The sequence below is a fragment of the Dermacentor silvarum genome, chromosome 3 (genome assembly GCF_013339745.2).
Source record: "Dermacentor silvarum isolate Dsil-2018 chromosome 3, BIME_Dsil_1.4, whole genome shotgun sequence".
Classification (NCBI taxonomy): Eukaryota; Metazoa; Arthropoda; class Arachnida; order Ixodida; family Ixodidae; genus Dermacentor; species Dermacentor silvarum.
The window spans coordinates 161,093,923-161,117,368 of record NC_051156.1 but is presented as its reverse complement, the minus strand read 5'-3'; the positions used below and the strand labels follow the sequence as shown (position 1 = coordinate 161,117,368).

The 23,446-nt window shown below is 48.3% G+C and overlaps 1 protein-coding gene across 1 annotated transcript in view; it reads left to right on the top strand.

Annotated features, from left to right (window-relative positions):
- LOC125944039 (uncharacterized) overlaps positions 1-22,736 on the top strand; it is a 154,847-nt gene extending 132,111 nt beyond the window's left edge. The window contains exons 4-6 of the mRNA XM_049663776.1: positions 12,622-12,783; positions 15,807-15,941; positions 22,330-22,736. Coding sequence (XP_049519733.1) covers positions 12,622-12,783; positions 15,807-15,941; positions 22,330-22,521 — 489 coding nt within the window. The 3' untranslated portion in view covers positions 22,522-22,736. The remainder of the gene's footprint in view (positions 1-12,621; positions 12,784-15,806; positions 15,942-22,329) is intronic.
- The last annotated feature ends 710 nt before the right edge of the window (positions 22,737-23,446 follow it).

The window sequence follows — 23,446 nt, the reverse complement described above, 5'->3', positions numbered from 1 at the left end:
GAGCTCAACAGCCAGGAGAAACATTCAACAGTTATATTGAAGATGTCCTGGCCTATGCAGGAACGTCGATTTGACCATGGCGAAGTCTGATCGAATCTGAAACATCCTGAAGGGCATAGAAGACAACGCCTTTAACATGTTGCTGGCTAAAAGTCCTCGCTCTATGGCCGAAATTATCACACTGTGCCAAAGGTATGAAGAACTCCGCAGGCAGCGATCACTGACCCGTCGATCTCTACCGCGTGACGAACACCTCGCTGGTTTGGCTGCTATGTCCGACCAGACAGCTTTGCTCGCAGAAATGAAGGCGTTCGTCCGCGAGGAAGTGCCCGCCAACTCTCATTGATGGATTTTGCACAACCGCAGCCGGTACCCGCGCCAACGCCGAGTTTTGCGCCTCCGCTTCCCCACGTCATAGCGCAAGAACTGCACGAGGTTTTGCCTGAACACCACCAGCGCGTTCCTGCAAATGCGCCTCACAGCTACGCCGAAGTCATGGCCAGGCCCCAACAGATCCCGACAACTGTGCCACTCAGCTGCGCGGAAGTCGTCACTCAGCCTCAACTCCCTCAACGGGGACCTCTCACGTGCGCCGAAGTACTCGCTATGCCCCGACAACAGCCTTCCGTGCAATCACTTCACCAGCCGTCACGTCCAACGCGTCCTCCCACATGGATGGGACCTGCCGCAGCGACTCGGTGGCGTACAGCGGACAATCGGCCGATATGTTTTGCGTGCGGCTACGCAGGCCACGTCGCACGCCACTGTAGTAGCTTGCAGTCGCATAGCGCTACACCATATGCGCCAAGTCCTATGGTGGTTTCTCCGCGCCCATATTACGACGACGAACCTCGGGCTGCGTTACCACCATTCCGCCGGTCAGCCAACATCCGCCGCTCACCTTCTCCACGTCGACGCTCCTCATCACCGATGCGACCTCGCCCCGTAGCTCAGGATGAGGAAAACTAGTCGTCGCAGTCCATGAGGCAAGGGCTGCGACGCCGTCGAAACGCGAAAGTCCTCAACGTAACCCGACCAATGTGACAGACGGGTTAGTCGACGGTGTGCGCACATATGGCCTCGTGGATAACGGAGCCGCTGTATCAGTTATGGACGCAAAGCTTTGTCGCTTCCTTCGAAAGGTCACGATGCCCCTTGCAGGATTCTCCCTCCGCACAGCAGGCGCACAGTGTATTCACCCGATGGCGGCGTGCACCGCTCGTGTTCTCATCGAGGAAGTTGTATACGCCATCGAATTTATTGTGATTTCTTTGTGCTTCCACGAAGTTATCCTAGGGTGGGACTTTCATGCCCGCCACAATGCTGTTATTCATTGCGCACGGGCCGAACTATAACTGTCACCGATCTCAGATGTGACGCTTGCCGATAATGCTTCTTTTGTGAACAAACTGCTCGTCAGGCACGACACCAACGTTCCTCCCAACTCGTCAGTGATTGTCTTAATGCATTGCAGCAGCCTCTCTGACGCCGCGTCGCACTACTTTCTCCGTCTGGCCGCTTTTATACTCGAAAAGGTCTGCTGCTTCCTTTTGCAACGGTGAACGTCAAACAGGGCTCCCCAGCTATTTTCGTCTGTAACCTCTTCTCATACCCTGTGATGCTGCTTCAAGGCGAATGTCTTGGCCATGCGGAGGAGATCGACGACATACAAATTATGGATGTTCCCGAAGCCACGTCCTGCGCCAGTTACAACACGCTCGGTTCTCTCTCTACGTCTGACCCTTTGCCCACATGTGTGTTCGATTCATCTATTGCCGATGGCCTCACCCAAGCTCAGCGTTCTCAGCTTCTGCGCATCTTATAAGAATTTCGTTCTTCTTTTGATGTCGGGCAACCTTCCCTGGGTCGGACGTCTGCTGTCATGCACCATATTGATACTGGCTCCCAACCGCCGCTGCGGCAACGCCCATATCGCGTCTCTGCCACAGAACGTCGTGTGGTTAATGAGCAAGTGGACGATATGCTCCGCCGCAAAGTGATCCGATCCTCGAACAGTACATGGTCATCTCCTGTCGTCCTTGTTACGAAAAAAGACGGCTCGGTACGGTTCTGTGAAGACTATCGGCGCCTGAACAAGATAACTCGCAAACCTGTATACCCGCTGCCACGAATCGATGACGCTATCGATAGCCTACAAGGAGCAGAATTCTTTTCATCTCTACATTTAAAATCCGGCTATTGGCACATACCCATGGCTGATGTCGGTAGGCCGAAGACAGCCTTTGTCACACCCAACGGCTTATACGAATTTAACGTCATGCCGTTTGGACTTCGTAATGCACCAGCAACCTTTGAACGCATGATGGACACAGTTCTGGGCGGTTTGAAGTGGCACACGTGCTTATATAATCTCGACGACGTTGTTGTTTTTGCCTCTGACTTCACCACGCACCTTCAACGCCTACAGCGTGTCTTGACGTACTTAGCAAACGCTGGCCTCCAACTGAACCTAAAGAAGTGCCGATTTGCAGTGCGGCAGCTCACGATACTAGGTTACGTCGTCTCGAAGGATGGAATCCTCCCCGATCAAGCCAAACTTCGTGCCGTCGCCGAATTCCCGAAACCGGCGTCCGTCAAAGAACTGCGCAGTTTCGTAGGCTTGTGTTCCTACTTCAGGCGCTTCATTCGCAATTTCGCCGCCGTCATATCGCCCCTGACGAAGCTCCTTGGAAGCAACGGACACCTCCACTAGTGGTCGTCCGAGTGCGATGAGGCGTTCGCAAAGCTCCGTCGTTTGCTGACGTCTCCTCCCATTTTGCGCCATTACGACCCAACGGAATCTGTTGAGGTACACACAGATGCCAGCAGTGTTGGCCTCGGCGCTGTCCTAGCGCAGCGCAAAGAAGGGTTTCCTGAATACGTTGTGGCATATGCAAGCCGTACGCTTACTAAAGCCGAGACCAATGACGCCGTCACGAAAAAGATCGAATGTCTGGTGACCATCTGGGTGCTTACTAAGTTCCGGCCCTATTTGTATGGTCGCCAACTTGATGTCGTCACGGGCCACCATGCACTATGCTGGCTGTCGTCATTGAAGGATCCCTCAGGCCGTCTCGCCCGCTGGGCGCTTCGCTTACAGGATTACGATATCCGCGGACTGAACCGCAACAGACGCCAGCATGCTGACGCTGACGGCCTCTCACGTTCTCCTTTGCCTGACAACTCCTGCTGCTCACTATCCCAGCTTGATGTTTCTTCCGTCGACATTGGGACCATCGCTTCTGTGCAGCGCAAGGACCCCTGGATTGCCTGCATCATAGACGTCTTTGCTGACCCGTCATCGCCGCCAACCACTCGTGCGTTGCGAAGTCAAGCTCGCCATTTTGCTATTTGCGACGACCTGCTATACCGACGCATTACACCTCTGACGGCGGCCAGTGGTTATTAGTGGTACCTCGAAGCCGGCGTTCTGAAATCTGCGCATCGTTCCACCCTAATCCACAGTGTGCACGCTCGGGAGTTTTCAAAACCTACCAGCCCCTCCGACAACGCTACTACTGGTGAGGAATGTACAACTACGTTCAAAAGTTCGTTCGTTCATCCCCCTACTGCCAGCGCCGGTAATCTTCACCCCAGCTCTCGCCAGCTGGTCTGCAGCCTCTACCCTGCCCTACCCGGCCGTTCGGGCGCGTTGGCATCGATTTGTACGGGCCCTTGACGTCGGCTGGTAACCGCTGGGCCATTGTGGCAGTAGATCACCTTACACGATACGCCGAAACCGCCGCTCTCCCAGCAGCTGAAGCGCGCGATGTTGCCCCATTCCTGCTTCGCCGATTCATCCTGCGGCATGGTCCACCTCAAGAACTGCTCAGCGATCGCGGACGCGTCTTCCTGTCGGAAGTAGTTGAAGCGATTCTCAAGGAGTGCCACGTTGTTCACTGTACCGCCCTCAAACGAATGGCCTCACAGACCGCTTCAACCGTACGCTCGGCGACATGCTTTCTATGTACGTCACCTCCGACCACACGAACTGGGACGCCATTCTGCCTTTCGTAACCTACGCGTATGATACCGCTGCGCAGAGCACCACTGGATTTTCACCCTATTTCTTACTCTGTGGTAGGCACATTTCGCACCTCATCGACATCATTCTACCGTACCTGCCGGATGCATCCGAGTGCGTGCCTATTTCTGCCATGGTCAGGCTTGCAGCGCTACTCAGACTGTGGGGATGTCTGTGCCGTAGAAACGAAAGACTGTCTATATATCTTCAGGCACACCTAAGTGTGATATCGAGAAACGCATGACTACGCACTTTCCATTGGTTAACCGTGATGACACTACCCCTGTTATCATCGTTGGAGACTTCAATGTGGACATTTGAAAACCAGACAAGAAATGCTTCACTGAGCTTTTGCTCGAAGAGTTTGGTTTCCAATGGTCTCCAAGTCACTGAACTACTATAGCACAGCAATCACAAAGCTATGTTCACTACCATTGCCAAATTACCCTTGTCTAACCCTGAAGGTTATTCACCTTCACAGAATGGAATCGCTCCTAAATTGTTTTTTTTTTCGCGTCGGTTTCGCTGTCAGAAAGAGGTAATGCTATAAAGTGTCATGCGTTCTTGTCTCGTGGATACACATATATGTTCAAATAATCTCGATATCCCATTTGTCTCCGACAGTAGGTGCAAGCAAAGAAATGCTCGGTCGCTCGATCGCGCGCGCGCGCGCACACGCACACGCACACGCACACACACACAGACACACAGACACACAGACACACACACGCACGCACGCACGCACAAATAACACACATGTGCGCCCCCATACTTATTTACACGCGCCCAGGCATGTACACATGTGCAAAAATGTACGCATGGACGCACACGGAAATGCACGCATACACAAACGCGCGTATGCTCGCAGACGCATACACGCACTCGTGCGGACGCCCATTCAAATGCGGAGCAACAAATACCTGCGCACACTCAAACTCAAGTACATATGCACGCTCAAGACGTGCACACGCACATACACTCCCTTTCCTTCCCTGCTGCCTCTCAAAACCGTGCGCGTGCAAACAGGCTGAATGACACTTGCTCTGCAATTGCCGTTGAAACGCCAGCAGTAATAAATCGCTTTACGGTTTAAAGTTGGCGCCTATTCAAGTCAATAGGGATATTTTCTTTACCTCCACTGGCTACACGAGTGTAGCAAGCGTAGGACATCGCCATTTTTTGAATGCGCAAGAATTTCTTGCCTACCCAACGAGAATCCTGACCGTCACGTAAGACGAATGCAATGGCTCATACCCCCGTAAGCAAGAGCTCACACCCACGTAAGGTAGAGGCTAAAAGCGGTCAGCGATGTGAAGCGAACAGTGCATGCATTCATTGAAATCACCCATACAACGCACAGACCAGCATACGTTTCAATAAAGAACAAGCTCAAAACAAGCATCCGAACCACCAATCAAGCATTGCATACACCCCTCAGCAAATGTAGTGATGGTTTTGCGTTAGCTTCGCTGGACATCCAGGTTGATAAGGACTGATAGGAGTTTAAAAGGGTCGGATCATGTTCGATAAGGTTGATAAGGACCGTTGAGGGTTGAGAAGGCGATCAAGTTTCATAACATTGATTACGACACCGGGCTGCGTGGAGATTAACAAGTGGCACAATGCTTACGCATATCGTCAACTCCCAGAGGAATGTCTGCGTGAATTTTCTTTTTTTTTTTACTTGGTGTAGAAAAGTGTAGCTCCGCCTACCGACTTGAATCCATTTTTTATAGCTGTAGTGTAGCATAAAATCTACACTTTCTGCACTGTGGTTTTGGTGAGTGTACGCAGCACACAATTAAGCAGGCTGGCGTTGCAAACATGTGGCGCCATTTTGTCTGATACTGCCGGCACTGATATAGCGACGATAGTGAATGTCTGCAGCAAAGAAGGTAGCGAAGTGCTTGCGTAAGCATGTGTCACAGAGGAAGGTGACCGTAATCTTCCAAGAAGATAAAATTATCTTACTCACGGATGGTGAGGACTGTTTCAAACTCCGCGCTGTATTATACGCATTGAGAAGTTCTCTTCGTGCACTGCGAATTCGCGATGTATTTAGCTGCAGTTTGTCTAGCTATGTTGATCAAAGGAAACTCGTGCATTATATCGGTTAGTTCGGGGCAAGGGCATATACGCAGCAAGTAAATTCGAAGTCAGGCGCTTTTCGTCTGCTGATGCAGAAGACGACGCGAAGTCTGCTCGGATTGGCTAATGCCCAGCGAGCCAAGTGCAGCACAGGACGTCATAGCCTCTGGCCGGCACCACAATTGTCTTTCACAAGGCTGCACGAAGTGAAGCCTTGTGATTGTGATCTGCACGAAGTGAAGCCTTGTGACTTTGCTCCTGTCGTGTGACTTCACCGCCCAACCCTGCATGGATGGATAGATGGATGCAATGATCGTCCCCTTTGAAACGGGGTGGTGGATGGTGCCACCAAGCTCTTATTATTATTTTGCCTAATGCTCTGCTTATATTTTTGAGGGAACGTACACCAAGATACGAAGAATTACCAGCATCAAACTTTTAGAACCATTACTGCGAACTCTGTGTCTCCGTTCGTTGTGGTCTCCCTACTTTTCTGCCGCCAAACCTGCAATGACCTCTTACTAAACTCTATTGTGGACATGTTTACTTTTTCCCTGCTATCTCTGAACTGAAGGGCTTCAAGTAGGCCAGAGGAGTCTAAACTGGCAGCTGGGTAGATATCTTCACTTTCCAATAAAACATGTTTCATCGTTTTCCTAGCTTTACCGTAGCAAGCACATGCATCGTCGTACTTAGTGTACCTCGCTTAATAACTACGCGTTCTAAGGCACCCTGATCTCGCTTGGTAAAGTAAGGGGCTTCCCTTTGAGTTATTAGCAATTATTTCTTTCTTGATTTTGTTTTTTTTCCTTTGAGGTAGCTAGCCATAGCAAATTTCCTCTCCATTGCCATCTCCCATGAAATTGTCTGAGCCTCTCTCACTTTGAATTTGACGTTCTTTGTTGCCGTGTTGCTGAGCATACCAGTCGCATACTTGCTGGTAAACTTCCTAGTTTTTTTTCCTCCACTGCGAGCCAATGTTGTTCTTGTACAAATATCTGAGCACTCTCGCACACCATTTACTTTCTTCCATATTCCTCAGTCATTCTTCAAAATCAATTTTACTCTGCGCTTCACTCACTTCAAAACTTGTCCAGGCCATATCAACCTGCACAGCTCCCTTTGTAGTCTTCCCGTGAGCGCCCAATGTGAGGCGTCCCACTGAACTTTGGTTGCCATTGAGTGCTGCTTGTAGCCCCGACTTCAAGCAAACAACCGCATTTCCAAATGTAAGCCCTGGAACCATTACACATTTCCAGATACCTCGGAGCACCTCGTACCTATTGTATCTCCATAGCGCTCTCTATTTCATTATGGCCGCATTTGTCTTCCATTTTGCTATTATGGTTTTCTCCTGTGTCTCCAGATATCTACCGCCTTCGTTTATCCAAACACCAAGGTATTTGTATTCTTTTACTCAAGGTATTTCCTGGCCCTGTATCAACACTGTCTTTTCACCGTTTTCATTGAATACCATATAACATAATTCTTAACGCTAAATTTTAATCCTAAATTCTCACATTCTTCTCCACAGATATCCGTCAGACGTTGCATATCACTGTCCTTGTTAGAAAGCAACACAATGTCGTCTGCATAAAATATACCTGGAAGCTGCTGCTCAACTATTCTGCCGGCTTGTATGTATGAGAGGTTAAACCCGGTATTCATTGCTTCTAGCACCCTTTCCATCCTTGCCATGTACATCATAACAGCAGTGGGGCTAAAGGGCACCCCTGTCTCAGTCCCAACCCCTGCCCATTCAATGCAAACGCTATTTTCTCGGTAAACGTCCTCCAATAGCTGTATACAGTCGTTGTCTATACCTTCCCCTCCCAGAATATCCAAAAATTGGCGCGGTCTACGTTCTCGTACGCTCCGGTAATGTCTAAAAAAAGCCACATATAGCGGTCTCCTTTTTTTTCTGGATATTTCAATACACTAAGTAAGGACAAATACGTTATTATCCAGACGCCTACCGATTCTGAAGCCATTCTGAAATTCTCCCATGTGTCATTATTCTCTGCCCATGCTTGCAGCTTCAATTTAATCGCTTGGATTGCTAACCTGTATATTACCGATGTAATGGTCAACGGTCTATATGAGGGAATTTCAATACAACGGTCTATATGAGGGAATTCTATCTTTTTCCCCCTTTACATTTATAAATTAAATTAATTCTACTTTGCTGCCAACTGTCTGGTATTAGTCTATCTCGATATATATCGCCTTCGTTTATCCATACACCAAGGCATTTGTATTCTGCAATTTGCACATCACCGTTTTAACGCACCACCAATATTGCGACTAGGTGCCATATATGCATATGTTGTTAAAATTGTAAAAAGGGACTACCCTCTCAGTGTAGTCAGTAGGAACCTGGTGATCCTCGATAGATATTGTGAATATATATATATATATATATATATATATATATATACCTTGCCCATTCAGTTACGCTTCTGCATTGCCGTTCAGTACCACAGCATTTGTCAAGAATTCCTGGATATGAGACGCGGTGTATTAAACATGTTTTACCAGTTTTAGAGTGTGCTTGCCCTGTGTGGGATCAATTTTGGGGTGTGCATATTAATGCATTAAAAAATCCAATCCATCGCGGCAAGTTATGTTCTGGGGAGATACGTACGGCCGCTTTGCAAGTGGAACAGTAATGAAAAAATAACTTGGTGTGATTCCCTTTGTTTTAACGACGAAGCAGGTTACGACTTAAGCTGTTCCATTTATTGTCCCGTAATCATACGGGAGTCCGCTCATCAAAAGGCCCTGCATTATGTTTCCTCGCGTGAAGTCCATTTACCTAATGTTACGCCGTACTTTTACAGGTCTGATCACTTTGAATGTTCTTTTTTTTTTTTTTTTTTTGAAGAACCATTTGTTGCTTGGAATTCACTACCTGCGGCTGTGGTGTACACTTCAATAATGCCGATTTTTGCCGCACTCAATTATACTTTAATTGCGCTGTGATTCCTGTATGAATGAATAAAGTTGAAGTAAACCGTGACACGGACATAAATTTAGATTGAGCCATTCGTTGCACTGATTAGTTACAGCGTCAAGGCACCTAATATTTGATCTAAAACAGACAAAAATGATATATCATGCGCCACCCTGAAACATATACCTCTCAATTGTGAACACCACATGTGCCAAACCTTTTCAAACATTGTAACAAATTACCATAAGTCGTAAATTCATACGTCAAATTTGTCCGATTTAGAGGATCCAAGGCATGCAGTTTATCGAAATGCGATATTTTTTTTTTCGGGGGGGGGGGGGGGGCTGAGTTACGGATTTCTAAACTTCGTACTTCTTTTTTCTTTCATATTTACCGATTCCCGGAAATTGTAAAAAACTCTATGGCCTAACTCAAAATTATGTTTCCTGCAATCACTGTGTTTTAACTTTCTCTCTTAAATGGAGCAGTTCTCATTCAAATCATTTGAGCGGTTGGCTCATTTATATTGCTGGTTGTTTCATTTACATTGCTGGTTGTATCATTGTTGAGCGGTTGTGTCGTTTGACAGGTATTTGAGCAGCCGACATCGGAGATAGGCCCTGAACTAAAGTTGCCTCTTAATGCATCACACCGGTGCTATACAGGAAAGCCACGAAACATAACGCTGACTATACGCAAGCCCGCGGCCGCAATGTTGCACAAATACGACGACCAATCAAGAACAAAAGGTAGTTTTAGTATAGCGGAAAACGCTTACGTTAGCGTTAGCGTGCGACGCAACGCTAACGCAAAGAAAGGCTGCACTGTATGGTACAAGGTTGTGTTTTAGAATAGCGGAACGGAGCAAAACACTAACGCTAACTAACACACTTGGGCGCCATCTCGAGACGGATACAGCAAACATGAGCAAATCCTTTCTTTAAGCCTACTGCGCCACTAATCGAGAACGTACATCGAAAACAACGCCCCTTTGTTACCTGTGCGCCGCTGTCGAAGCATCATCACACAAATATAAAGCAAACACGAGCATTAGTGGGGAACGAATGAGCCGAACAGTGCAGGTTGATAACTCGATAGATCCGAAGTGGACGGCTCTCGCTTCAACAGGTGCCGCCATCTTACCCTTCGTACGGAATCCCTTGCGTGCGTTAGCGTTGAACGCTACATTCTGGAAATAGCGCACGTACGTAAGAGTTCTGGATACGTTTACGTTCTGCGCATGCGTAATTTGCAGCACGCAACGCTAACGCTAAATTCTTGCGTTTGCTGTTTTCCTCTATACTAAAAGTTCCTAAAAAAATGTGGTTGATCCCTCTTATATAGGAATCGGTATAGAACACGAAAGTGAAACGTGTCTTCACAGAAGTAGTGTAATGTTTATTGCACATTGATATATAATGTCTATTGGTGTTTTGTGGCTAAAGCGCCCTTAGGCGTTGATGCACCCACGCTGACGCCTGGTGGCACGTCTCCTCCATCACGACTACCAACGTCGATGACCATGAGCAACCGTCGTGCATATGGAAGCTGCACTACGCTGCACACGCTAGCACAACGCGAAAGACGAAGCACGTAACTGACACACTAATACAACGCGCAAGACAAAGCACGTAACTGAATCGTCACCGAGTCAAATCAGCGCGTACAGCGCGTCGTAATTGCAGCCTCCGCGATCAACTTCAGAAACATTTTCAGAGCTAATTGCGGAGGCCACGCTCCGCTGTGCTGAGTACGGTGAAAGCCACCTAGGTGGCGTTGGTAGTGCTTCTTGATGCCAGCGTCCCTTCGAATGCTGGCATCGAGGCGTCGTAGTGCTGAGACCACCGAAGCGTTCACTGTCGGTGCGCGTTAGTGTCATAATGCAGTACTTCTCTTTTCTGCTCGTAGGCGGCGGCACCGCCCCGAGCAAGAGCGCGGGTACACGGAGGAGTGTTAGATATATAAGGCACGTCTGTGTAGCTCTCTGCAAATGCGTTTGTGGCGCAATGGGTTAAACGCTCGGCGATCTATCGTCGCGGACCGAGAGGTCGTGGGTTCGATTTCCAAATTTTGCATGTTTGTTGAACTTTTTCTTCTGGTTTCTTTCTTTGTATTATGTTCTATGACGTATTTCCGTGACGGAAATACGTCAGTGAAGTCTTGGTGGACCCCGGCATAAAACACTTTCGTGTTAAAAGACGAACGGAAGCTTCGTGGGGTCAGTTATCTCGGCCAGACATCTCATCCGGAGTGGCGACGAACTGTCTGGCCTGTTGTCTAGCAAAATCGTCGGTCCACTGCCAGTCGAGCGAGTAGCTGGTCGTCTTCGAGATAACACATACATTACGCGCGCTCGTTTCCAAGCGCCAAGGCGAAGCAACAGACTCAGGATGTGTGCTTCTTTTTGTTGTGTTTTCTTTAGTTGTGCGTCATGCCATACGTTGTGGCTCGAATTTCAATTCTTTAACGTGAATACGCCACGTGGTGGCGAAAAAAAATGAAACTGAACGAAATGTCCATAATTCCTTGCTATGCTCCAAGTTCTATCCAAATGGTCGCGAAGCTTCGGGCGAAAAGCGGCTCAGAACGAATTGTCACTGACATCAGAAAGGGTGGTTCTGGGAGCAGCGATTGATGCGCGACTATGCTTGGAGAGAAAAAACACTGGGAAAGAAAAAAAAAGTTTTTTAATTAAAGCGGTACACAGATTCATTCGACGAAAATAAAATTCCTAATCAATTTTATATGCACATGGCGAGAAAAGAACAACTCTATTTTACTTGATCATTATCAATAAATACATTTTTTCAGCGCCCACCGTAAGAGCACCCACCGATAGCGGCGGGCGTTGACGCCGCTATCACTTGCAATGCAATGCAGCTCTTGAAGTGGGCAGAAAGGGGCACTCGTAAAGTTTGCCTGTTAGAATACGCCCCCTCACATGTTGTGTTGCTTGGCTCGTCGAGGTTTGTCTGAATTTGGTGAAGCGTGTAGTTTCTTTGTTTCTTAACCTGTTCAGTAAAAAAAAAGTGAGTTGCGACCGCCAGATAATTGTTCACTGTAGTTGCTTTCGTGGGCCAACGCTGGCCGACGCGCTTGGCGTCCGACGAAAGGACGATCACTCTACTCCCGAAGCGTTCGTCGGCCTCCAAACAAATTATGTCCTGCGCAAGGTTGCGGTTTTGAGACCCGTATGGCTGCACTTATCCTGCATCGGTTTCCGCGCTGAAAGCTCGAAACGCCCATCACGTCGAATGGCGGGGCATCTGAATATGCAGCTCTAATGGCAGGTCCCCGAAAACAAATTTAGCGCCTTTGAGAACAAAATGACGTCACTTCTGTTTCTAACGGATATGGCGTCACACTATTTTTTCTTCCACCGGAAGTGTTCCCTCCTCACAGAGGTGGCGCTAAGCCCCATGAACCGCCGATGAACCGGCATTTTTTGAACGTATGGGCTTCTATGTAGAAGCTTCGCTACCAGGTGTATACCTTGTATGCTCCGCCGAGTGATCTTCTCTGCACGCTCCTCATCACTGTTTTCTTTCCCGCGCAGGAAGTTCTTATGACCAAGGTATCGAGGCAGAAAGAGTGGGCCTTGAACACCACCTTGGCCGTCTCGGTGTCCCTGTGCACGCGCGTCTACATGCCAGTAAGGAAGACTGGCATCAACGACCCGTGCGTCGACCACATGCGCCGCCCCAACACCACGGCCGCCGTGAGTGGCGACTTTACGGAGCAGTCAATGCTACACGAGAAAGGGAAACGAATTTAGGCTGGCTGATTCGGACATTTGAAAGGCGCAAGAGCGGCAGCAGCGGGCAACCGGAGTCACCAAGACGGAAGCTCGAATTACTGGCGGCTTTTAGCGAAAGCGAGTCCGCCACAAGAAAACGAAATGTTCTGTGCCGGGTCGCAGTGGTGGTGGCCGCCCACGCCGACGTATGATTTTAGCACTGAATTAGCAAGCTTGCTGGCTCATGCATGAATACAAAGGTACCGCTCAACATGCGCAAAAAAAAAACGTAATAAAAGGAGACGAAACGAAGCGTTATTAGAGGTATACGAGCATGAAGCGCAGTGATTCGCCCCATAGTTCTATTTGTCGCTCACGCAGTCTAACTCTGCTGTTATGAAATCAAATTCTAAAGTGACGCATACGTTGCAAATGATGAGCAGCGGTCGAACGAGGAACGGCGCTGGTACTCGTGCTTCGACAAGGGGACTCGTCCTCGTCAGGACGGCAATCGGTTTCCTTAGCAGCGTTTAACGCCCGCGTAGCTCGCACGTAGCTCATCAGGAGGAGGATAAGCTGACGCGTAGTGTGGGGTAGTGTTTATGTCGGCGTATTATGGCGTATGATATCGGAAGTCGTGGCGTCTGCGTTAACAACAAAGATTAAATTTGAACTGCGCGCCACGGTGACATTTATAAGGCGGAGCCGTTGTGGGCACGCCTCACTCCGCCGTAGCCTTCGAAGTGCATGATATTGAAGAGGAGTGATCGGGAGGACAGCGGATACCGTATTTGATTGACAATAACTCCGCTTCTGCTGAAGACATTGAAGTACTTTCTGGGGCAAAGTATTTCTGAAATAGCACCCGCCGCGGTGGCTCAGTCAGCGAAGGCGTTGCGCTGCTGAGCACGAGATCGCGGGATCAAATACCGGCCGCGGCGGCCGCATTTCGATGGAGGCGAAATGCAAAAACGCCCGTGTGCTTGCGTTGTAGTGCACGTTAAAGAACCCCAGGTGGTCAAAATTAATCCGGAGCCCTCCACTACAGCGTGCCTCATAATCAGAACTGGTTTTGGCACGTTACACCCCAAAAAGAAGAAGAATTTCTGAAATAGCACAATGTGTTGGCGGGCTAGTTGGTGCGAATCCGTAATTACTTGTTTAGCGCAAAAACAACGGACACGTGAAAGACGACAGGACAAGGCGCTACTCTCAACTGACATTTTATTATTGCGATAGCAATTGTATGGACACTCAAAAGCAGATTTATGCCGTCGGCGTCGCCGTCGCCATGAGGTTCCGTATGACGTCAATGGAGATGAAATCGTCGCCGTGCGCCGCCGAACGCTGTATGTGCGAGTGAAAGGGCGCGAGGGACGCGCGCTTTCACGGGGAGTGAACGCACGGCGGAGAACAAACGCACGTTCTGTGCCGTGCTCCCTTAAGGGCTGCAGAGTAGGCGTCTCTTTCCTCCTTTACAGTGTAGAGCAACGCGCCCGTCTCTGGCGCACGAAAAACCGTGGGGGGGGGGGGTGGGGAGGGAAGGGAGGCGACGTTTAGCTGCGGCACCAAGTGCCCATTTATATCAGAGGCTCGGCAACAGTCACCAACGCCGCACGCATTTGTGCGAACGCGGGCAAACGCCGACGGCGTCGACAACAGTTCTGCGTGTTGCCGGTGCTGCTGCATGTCCAGTTTATACAGCTGTAGAGGCTCCGGCAACAGTCACCAACGCCGCACGCATTTTGTGCGAACGCGGGCAAAACGCCGACGGCGTCGACAACAGTTCTGCGTGTTGCCGGTGCTGCTGCATGTCCAAGTTTATATACAGCTGATAAAGCTACTATCATTACTCCGTATAGCTCTCTACAAATTTGCTATCGCAATTGATGCTTCGCCTTTCAGGTGAAACTGCGACAACTTTTTTGCATCCCTCCTTTATATAGAGCAGAAACAAGCAGAACATGCGCATTGAGCACCATGCGCGGCAACCACCACAACATCTGATCGCCAGAGTGCACTCATGACACATAATCCAAAAAACCATATTCAGCGCTGTACAAACTTAAGGAAGGCTCACTAATGCACTGCGAACCCAGTGACTGTATAAAAAAAGCTTCAATATACAGTCACTGGGTTCGCAGTGCATTAGTGTGCCTTCCTTAAGCTTGTACAGCGCTGAATATTGTTTTTTGGATTATTTGTCATGAGTGCACTCTGGCGATCAGATGTTGTGGTGGTTGCCGCGCATGGTGCTCAATGCGCATGTTCTTCTTGTTTCTGCTCTATATAAAGGAGGGATGCAATAAAATGTCAGTTGAGAGTTGCGCCTTGTCCTGTCGTCTTTCACGTGTCCGTTGTTTTTGCGCTAAACAAGTAATTCTGAAATAGCCTACTTTCACTTCAAACGGCTTTCCCCACTTCGGTAAAAAGTGGTTCAGGGCCCCTTTAAAGCACCGTATAGCGTTCAGGCGAGATCGTATATCACCGTAGGAGTCTAGGCGTCGCACTTCAGTTCAACACTTCTGTGCCCGCCGTGGTAGCTTTGCGCCTATGGCATTGCTCGAGGTCGCGGGTTCAATCGAGGTCGCATTTAAACCGTATCTGCCAGTACGGCGTGCCTCATAATCCCATTGTAGTATCGGCATGCACAGTCCCATAGTTGAAGCAAAGTTTAACACTCCCGTCCCGATGCGATGAGCCGTGTGACACAATTACAATACTTACCTTCTCGGAGGTTAAGAACAATTGCGCGCAACAACTCCTCATGCAAATACGTCTCGCTGTGTCTTCTGCGTACTACTCAAACAGCAGTGGTGCCCACAAAGTTAAATTTATCATGAACTAGCATCTCGTATTACACTAAACGCCGAAGAAATGAAGCAGTCGCCGGTAACATCACCACTAACTATCGTCAATAAAAGCAAACAGCCCAGAAAGCTTCGCTTACGCCGATTCCCACAGTGCGTGGGAACCGCGTAATTTTTTCTTTGTCTCTATCGCAGTTCTGCACTGACCCTGTGGGCATCTACGACTCACCCACCACCATCAGGTTCGGTCATGTGACTGTGAAGTCCATGAGCCGCAGCACACCACCTCTGGTTGCGACATTTGACTCAAATGATACCGTCGGTTACAAGGTGAATATTTGCAGAACTTTCAATTTTCTTGTTTACTTTTTAGGGATTTCATACGCAAAATTACGCAAGTACTACTTCAAGACACTTTCAGGACTGCACTGTGATGAGCGGCCAGAGCGCAATACAGACAAAAGTAGGCACACTTGACGTTCTCCGAATGTGCAAAAACAAATGCACCATGTCAACAAAGAAAAAAAAAGAAAGAACAGCAACAACGGACAGGCGCTCTTTGTTGACTCCTTCCTTGCTTTTGTCACGTGCGTTTGTAATTATTTGTATTCTTACCGTCAAGTAGGGTAGGCAGCTTGCTTTGAAGCTTGCCACAGTTGATAGTGGCAGTACAGCAGGCGACAACCTTCTGTGGCAGCACAGCCAAAGCTACGGAGCCGAAGCACACATTTTTTACTGGGAATCTGCATGTAGTCCGCGAATGTAAACACAGGACTGGAAGCTACGTAGCATAAAACAAAGCGTACCAATAATTATATTAATTTTTTGGGTTCAAGATTTATTTCGTATCAAATGAAGAACTTGCGTCGGGAAAGGATTTTCGTTTCTTGCTGGTCGTAGTTTTCTGGCTCCCTGGTGCCCATGTCTGGGTTCCCTGCTTCTGAATAGCGCCAGCAAAACAATTGGAAGACGCTTAAGGTTTGCCTTTAAGAGTGGAACGCGATAGCGTTATCGGGCCCCGTTCGCATCGCATTTTTGTTTCAGTGGGCTTCACCACAACACAGAACGCACGACAGCCAGCTTACAACGACGAAGCTTACACCGACCCTTTAAGGTCGGCTTCACTTTTAAACAGAAACCCATTGATGGAAATACGTTTTTCCAAGGCCCTAGCACCTTTTTTTTATTATTGTATTAATTGTTTGCTATTGCCACGACGCGCGCGCGCGTCCAATGCGCATCGCCGCAACACCTTTAATCACTTATAAATAGGTAACAGCGTCCGCAATACGCAAATGTCAAAGTGCGCGTGTTCTGCCTATTACTGGACATGCTTCCAGTCGAGATCAACAACGAGAACTGTCGTCAAGCTCGGGCTCGGCAAAGCTCGTTGTCATTTGGAATAGCGTCTCCATTTCTTCTCATCCCTAGCAGCCGGTGTTCATGACCACGGTGGAAGAATAGGAGAGGTGGCCAAACGGTGCCGCTCCGCCAATGCGCCGCGCATGACGGGAGGGGTCTCGAGTTGCCGTCGCTTTGCGTGAGGTGGCAGCAGGGGTAGTCTGGGCTCACTTCTCCGCTTCACCGTACTTGAAAGTACGTAGCCGACGGGCGTCGCGAGCATTCAAACGGTATTTTTGTGTCTCCGACATTTGAGAACAAGCTTCGTATCGTACTGTCGTACACCAGGAAGGGCTTCAATACCACTGAATAGTTACCGTCACTTAAAACAGACTTCTCGCGCGGATTTACGCTTGCACCGTGACTTCAGACGCGTCGTTTATTCCTTGTTGATTGGATTCTTTGATTTCTTTATTTTGTCGGATACAGATTAGCTCTGAGAACTATACGGTGACAATTGCGTTATTGACAAATGAACTACGCTTGAAGCGAATATACTTTTTATATGTTCACGATCGAGTACATTGGTTTCCTTTTCCTCACTACAATATTACGAAACACTCCTTTATCAGCATATACGACTATATACGGAAACAGATTTACTGTCTTTCCATTTACACCACTGTTGCCATGCTGACCAATATATATATATATATATATATATATATATATATATATATATATATATATGTTTCGAAAATAGAAGCACGTAGGAAAAACATAACAGCACTTTACTGACGTTTCGGCCGGGGTCCGGCCTTCATCACGCTTGATGAAGGCCGGACCCCGGCCGAAAAATCAATAAGGTCCTGTTATGTTTTACCTACGTGCTTATATTTTTTGAACTACTTCTGTGCCGGCTTCATTCTTTACTTCACTGATATTAATATATATATATATATATATATATATTATATGTAATATATATGTATTTAATTATATATGTATATATTGTCACGTAGTAGTGACGCTAAAGAAAACAGTCCTAAAACTGTGTATGACGAAACTGATTCTTTATTGGGCGAACCTGTGCCCACAAAAGCAAGCTACTCTCAAAACACAACGATAGCGGCGAACACTGTCGGCGATCGTCGAAATCTGATCAGCGGCGAAACGCGTCGGCTTTTATTCATGCGTCACCGAAGGTTCCAGAGTAATCTCTGGTGCCTGCGTGTCTTCCAGACCGTTCTACACAATTCGCGTCGCTCATACAATCAGATTACATAAGCGTCGGTGACAACAGACGACGGATAGAAGCATCGATAACGTTCGAGAAGGTTCCGATGCAGACGCGTCCTGCGCCAAGCGTTAACGTTTAACATTTGTTACCCGGCGGAAAACGGCCACCGGTGAAAGATAAACATGTATACGTGTCAATATATATATTATAGTTAATATTATTGGTAATGAAAAACGTTGGGTCGAGAAATCGTCACTTTCCAAGCACGTCACTGAAAGATTAAATCACTGGGAGGACCTAAAGTCCCTATATAAGAAAAGTACCGCCATCTACTCTTTCCTCCGCTGCCTCCTCTCCTAAAGCGCTTGCTTTTTTCTTTACTTTTTGCTTGCGAAAGCCAAATCGACGGTGGCGCACCTAGAAAGTGCACGTTGAAGCTTTCAGGCCGGGCGCGCGCCACCGCCGCCGCCGGCGACTGCGACTGCGCAGAGGACTTTCAACATGGCTCTGAGGCGGAAGAAAAGAAAATATAAAGAAGTGAAAAGCGCGCCCTATCATCGTCCAATCGGAGATACAGGAGAAAGAGAGAAGCGGCGTTTATCAAAGGATGGCGGTACTTTTCTTATGTAGGGACTTTAGGAGGACCGGCTGACTTAAAAAGCAAACTTCATCGACGCTTCCTGCGTCACAGGGATATTCCTTGTAGAAGCTTCAGCGTGCACGATCAGTCTGCAGTGTGAATTCTTCGTGAAGTCCACTGCGCCGCGTCTACAACGGGCGTGTTTTACATCGTTTCTGTTCGTTGTTGCTCAGATATCGAGTGGACCGCCAAGATCGGCCGCGAACACGAAGGCGCGGCGGCGCCGCTCTGTCTAGATATAACGGCGTCTACTCGCGTCGTTTACAGTCTCCAGCCTTTCATAGGCGCGTGCACGTTTAGACTCGTCATCTGACGCTGTGGCGAAGGCACCTGAACGGGACCAGAAGGCAGCTGAACAGTAATTGGTGACCGCGCAACAGTGAAATTTAGTTACAGCCAGGCGATCATAAATCACCTACGCCCATAAGACCAATGCTAGCCACAATGACCTGAAAACCAAATATTTTTTTTTACGTTGTACACTAGCCGCCAAGATTTTTCACGCTTCCAGAAAAATGACCGCGCGTCCCTTGCGATCGGCGCTTTTGTGTCAGTCTTGTCGAGATTACCCGCGCCGATTAGAAATTTTTAAGCTCCATAGGTCCTGATACCCTCATTTTTGTGGGCAAGGCCGGCAGACAGCCTCTACAAGCTATTGAAAACATAAACAACGTTTTCAAGCCACACATTTGCGATAATAACCGACCTTTTGCAGCACAGCGAAAGCTTGCGATGCGCATCTTTGAACCCATAAAACCCCTGTCGCCCGCTGGCGACCGCTGTAGAAACTCGAGAGGTTCGGCGACAGGCTTGCGGCGCTCGTTTGGCCACCTCTCCTATTTTACCACCGTGTTCATGACGTAGGGGTATAACATCAGTGCTGTACGGAACGGCGTTCCTGGAACTAGTTCCTTTTGGGAAGAGCGGAGGAACGCCACCGTTCCGTTAAGGGTCGGTGGAACTGTAACGGTGACTCGTTAGGTTTACAAAGGAACGGCAGAGGTAACGGCGTTCTTTCTGGAAACGTTCCACGGCGCTGAATAGACGCGCCCACGTACGCAGCACATCATGCAGAGCAGCGGATGGGCGACCGCGTGAGGCGCGAAGAACTACCGCTTGCCTGTCACGTGACTATGGTGCATTTTCTTTCGTGAATTCTCCGTTATATGTTTTCATGACTAGGCTTCAAGATTGTCACGTTACGCTCTCTCCTATAGTTTCATTCCTCCATGCCGGCCTGTCGGACACTAACATCAAGATGTAACTCTTGCTGAGTTCAGACAAGGGTCTTTACTAAATGGCGAATATGTGTTTCTGACAATTTTGTCACTCACACTACAATATTGAATAAGCATTCATTAAACACCTATGTATTGTTTCTTTCGATGTGGTTTCTTGTGCAAGAAATTTAATTATATCCTCCTTAGACCCTTTGTACTATCAGCGTCAAATGAAAGGCGAACAGCGGAGCGCGTGCCACAAGCATTAGAAACAGCATAGTGCGCGCCGTCCAGTCATCAGCGCAGACAGGCCCACACATCCGGTTTGGTAGTGCAGCGCCACCCCACTGAAGTGCGATTTTTTTTGCCTGTGTTCCCACTAGTGATTTTGAAAGGAAGAAAAAAAAAGAAAACAGAAGCGAAAATTCTGCAACATTCATGCATTCGATCGGCAAACCTGCGCATCGCGGCATATCGCTCGCAGCTGCTACGGTATCCGGCATGGGTGTGCCGATCGCTTGTGGTTGAACAAGGTTGTGCTGAACAAGAAAAAACGATAGCTTGAATTCAACCACAAAGCGATTAGATGTATCTTTTCTTTTCATCGTGCCCCGACGCTGACTGCAATGCAGCGCTAGAGTAAAAGCGAGTGATACGACGAAAAGCGCTTGGCACGCTCACGCCGGCCACCGCTATTACCATACGAAAACTGGAACAGAAGTGAAGATAACGCACTATAGGGGGATCGCGCAGTGCTGCCACACCGGATGTGCTCGCCTGTCAGTGGTGATGACAGGACGGCGCGCACTATAATGTTAACAGTGCTTGTGGCACGCGCTCCGCTGTTCGGCTTTCATTTGACGCTGATAGTACAATACATTCCACATTTCCTTCAACTTATTTTCGAAATTCACTCGAAAGTGATTACGAAAAATATTCACGCTGGGTATGACGTACGGTGCATGTGTAACTGCAAGAAGTGGTTTGCTCATATTATTGTCATCCGCTTTCGAGAAATTGGACGATAAATTGGTCTAGACCTCTGTGTCCTCCCAGATGGCCGAAAGCAACCTCGAGGCGTGTTTCGAATCACCGAGATTGCGTGAAAATACCGGAAGCGGCAGCAACATGGCAATATATTACACGTAGTTCCATATTCATCTCAGTGTTTAAACAATGCGGTTTTTACCACAGGTAAGCTGAGGCGATGATGGAGATAATCTTTTTTTTTTCGTACATGAAGACGGAGCTTTTGACATCTATCCGTGGTATTCAAATTTTAAAAATTGTTTTTCAAGTTCGAGACATAACAGTAGACAGTAAAAACCATCTTGAAGAGCGAATATGTTCCGTTGTTCTGTTCGGGTCTCAGGAGAATACTGGTGCGTGTAACTTTCTATTTGCAGATCTGAAGCGCACTATATCCTGACTGCGCATTTGAAGACCGAAGTGGGAAGTGCCGTATGTGTTGCACTTGTAAAAGGCGAGCACCAAAGTTACAGTTAGAGATATCTGGAGTATGTCCGGTGCTCCCTGAAAAAAGTTCGTCTAGGAGCGTTTCTTTGGATTCATTTTATCTCCAAATAATCTGCCACCGGCGATGTTCAAATTCCTATAATATACGTAGTTCCGATGTGAGCTTTAAATTGCTCACTTTATTTTGCTCCAGGATTATGCGACACTATATCTTAATTAAAAAAATCAAATGTAACGTTAATGTAACGACACGTTCCAATGTTCGGAGTGTAACTGTAACGCGTTCCTTTCGCATTAAAGTAACTTGTAACTGGAACTCGTTCCAAGATTGGGAAGGCAACGAGGAACGAGCTGGTACACCATTGTATAACAGGCAGGGTGCCTCGATAGTAGCCTTGCTCGCACTGTTATTGAGGCACCGCAGCTACACAAAAGGAAGCGCGCTAGTGCCGTCTGGACGGTGCACGGTGCCTATGACCAACTAGGTACTCACCTGGAGCGTTTAAACTTAAGCACTTTTCGACGACCCGTCACGGCTGGCGCCAACCTGCACCATACCTGTCGCTTGCAGCATATATCCGCGTCGGTCGCTATACGTGGCAAATGGCGCAATGTGTGAAAGGCGGCCTCGTGTGCGGAAAGCGTCAAGTCGGTGCTACCGAATGTTAACAAAATGTCTTTGCACGTGGGAGGGGGGCTACTGCATGCACGCGAGGCTCATTTAAGTTGGATAATGACCACCGAAGCTTTTTTTTTTTGCGTCTGAACTATAACCACATATATTGATTTTGGATATTCCAGTACTGCAGGCTCAGAAGACAATTTGTTGACTTTCCCTTCGGTTTGGCCATATTCGACTTGGAATGCGAGGACTGGGAGAAAATCTGTGACGTTATGAATACACCGATCTTCGGCACCCACAGGTTCGAGGACATGACCGCGCACTTCTTGGGTTCCAGGAACCGAACCAACCTCCAAACGCCTTGCAATTGAGGAGAGACCTGCGCGCTACGCTCATCGAGCTGACGAACTTCGACGTGATCATAGTGTGGTGAATAACCGTCTGTTCGTCGCTGCTGGGCGAGCTCATACACTAATCATATAGCATAGCATAACCATGTACCATACGTCCTTGTAACGTACGTGCTTGTCATACAGTGTGCTGTTCGTTGTTATTGTGTTAAACTTATGAATGTTTGCGCTGAGCAACCTCCGTACTAACAAAGCGTAGAAATTGTTTTTTATTAACGATATTCAAATGTGCATCTGTGTAGTGTTACGATCTTTCTCAACGTGTAGGGAAACTTTACACAACGTTGAATTGTTTGACTCGCTGAGTGCGTCTCTACACTTCTTGAACACGCAATTTCTTGTACATCTGCTGAAGTTTCGCGTGTTGGTGTCTCTAACACATCATCGCCCCCTAGTCCGTGCGTTTCAGATCGCCGATGCTGTCAGATCGCCGATGATGACGATTGTCGTGGTCGAGAGATATTGTGCTGTTTCGACGTCACGTTTTTTTTTGTATAAACGCATTGCGCAATCATTCGCAAGGGCCACCGCAGACCGAGCCTTGACGGAGACTTGCTGGGCTGTTTCGTGTGGTGCTCGCGATAATAGTTTTTTTTATTGCGATAGCAATTATATGGACACTTCAACCGGATTTATGCCGTCGGCGTCGCCGTGAGGTTCCGTATAGATAAAAGCTTCGCCGCGCGCCGTATGCCCGAGCGGAAGCGTGCGGGGACGCGCGCTATCACGGAGAGCGAACGCACTCACTCTCCCACGCGCAAGCAAGGAAGCGGGAAGCCAGCGCCGGAGGGAGCGGGGGGGGGGGGGGGGGGGCGCACTTCTACTGTGCCAACAACCGCGCTCGTCGCTCGCCCGCAGCGTCTCTTATCTCCACACGGCTCTGACC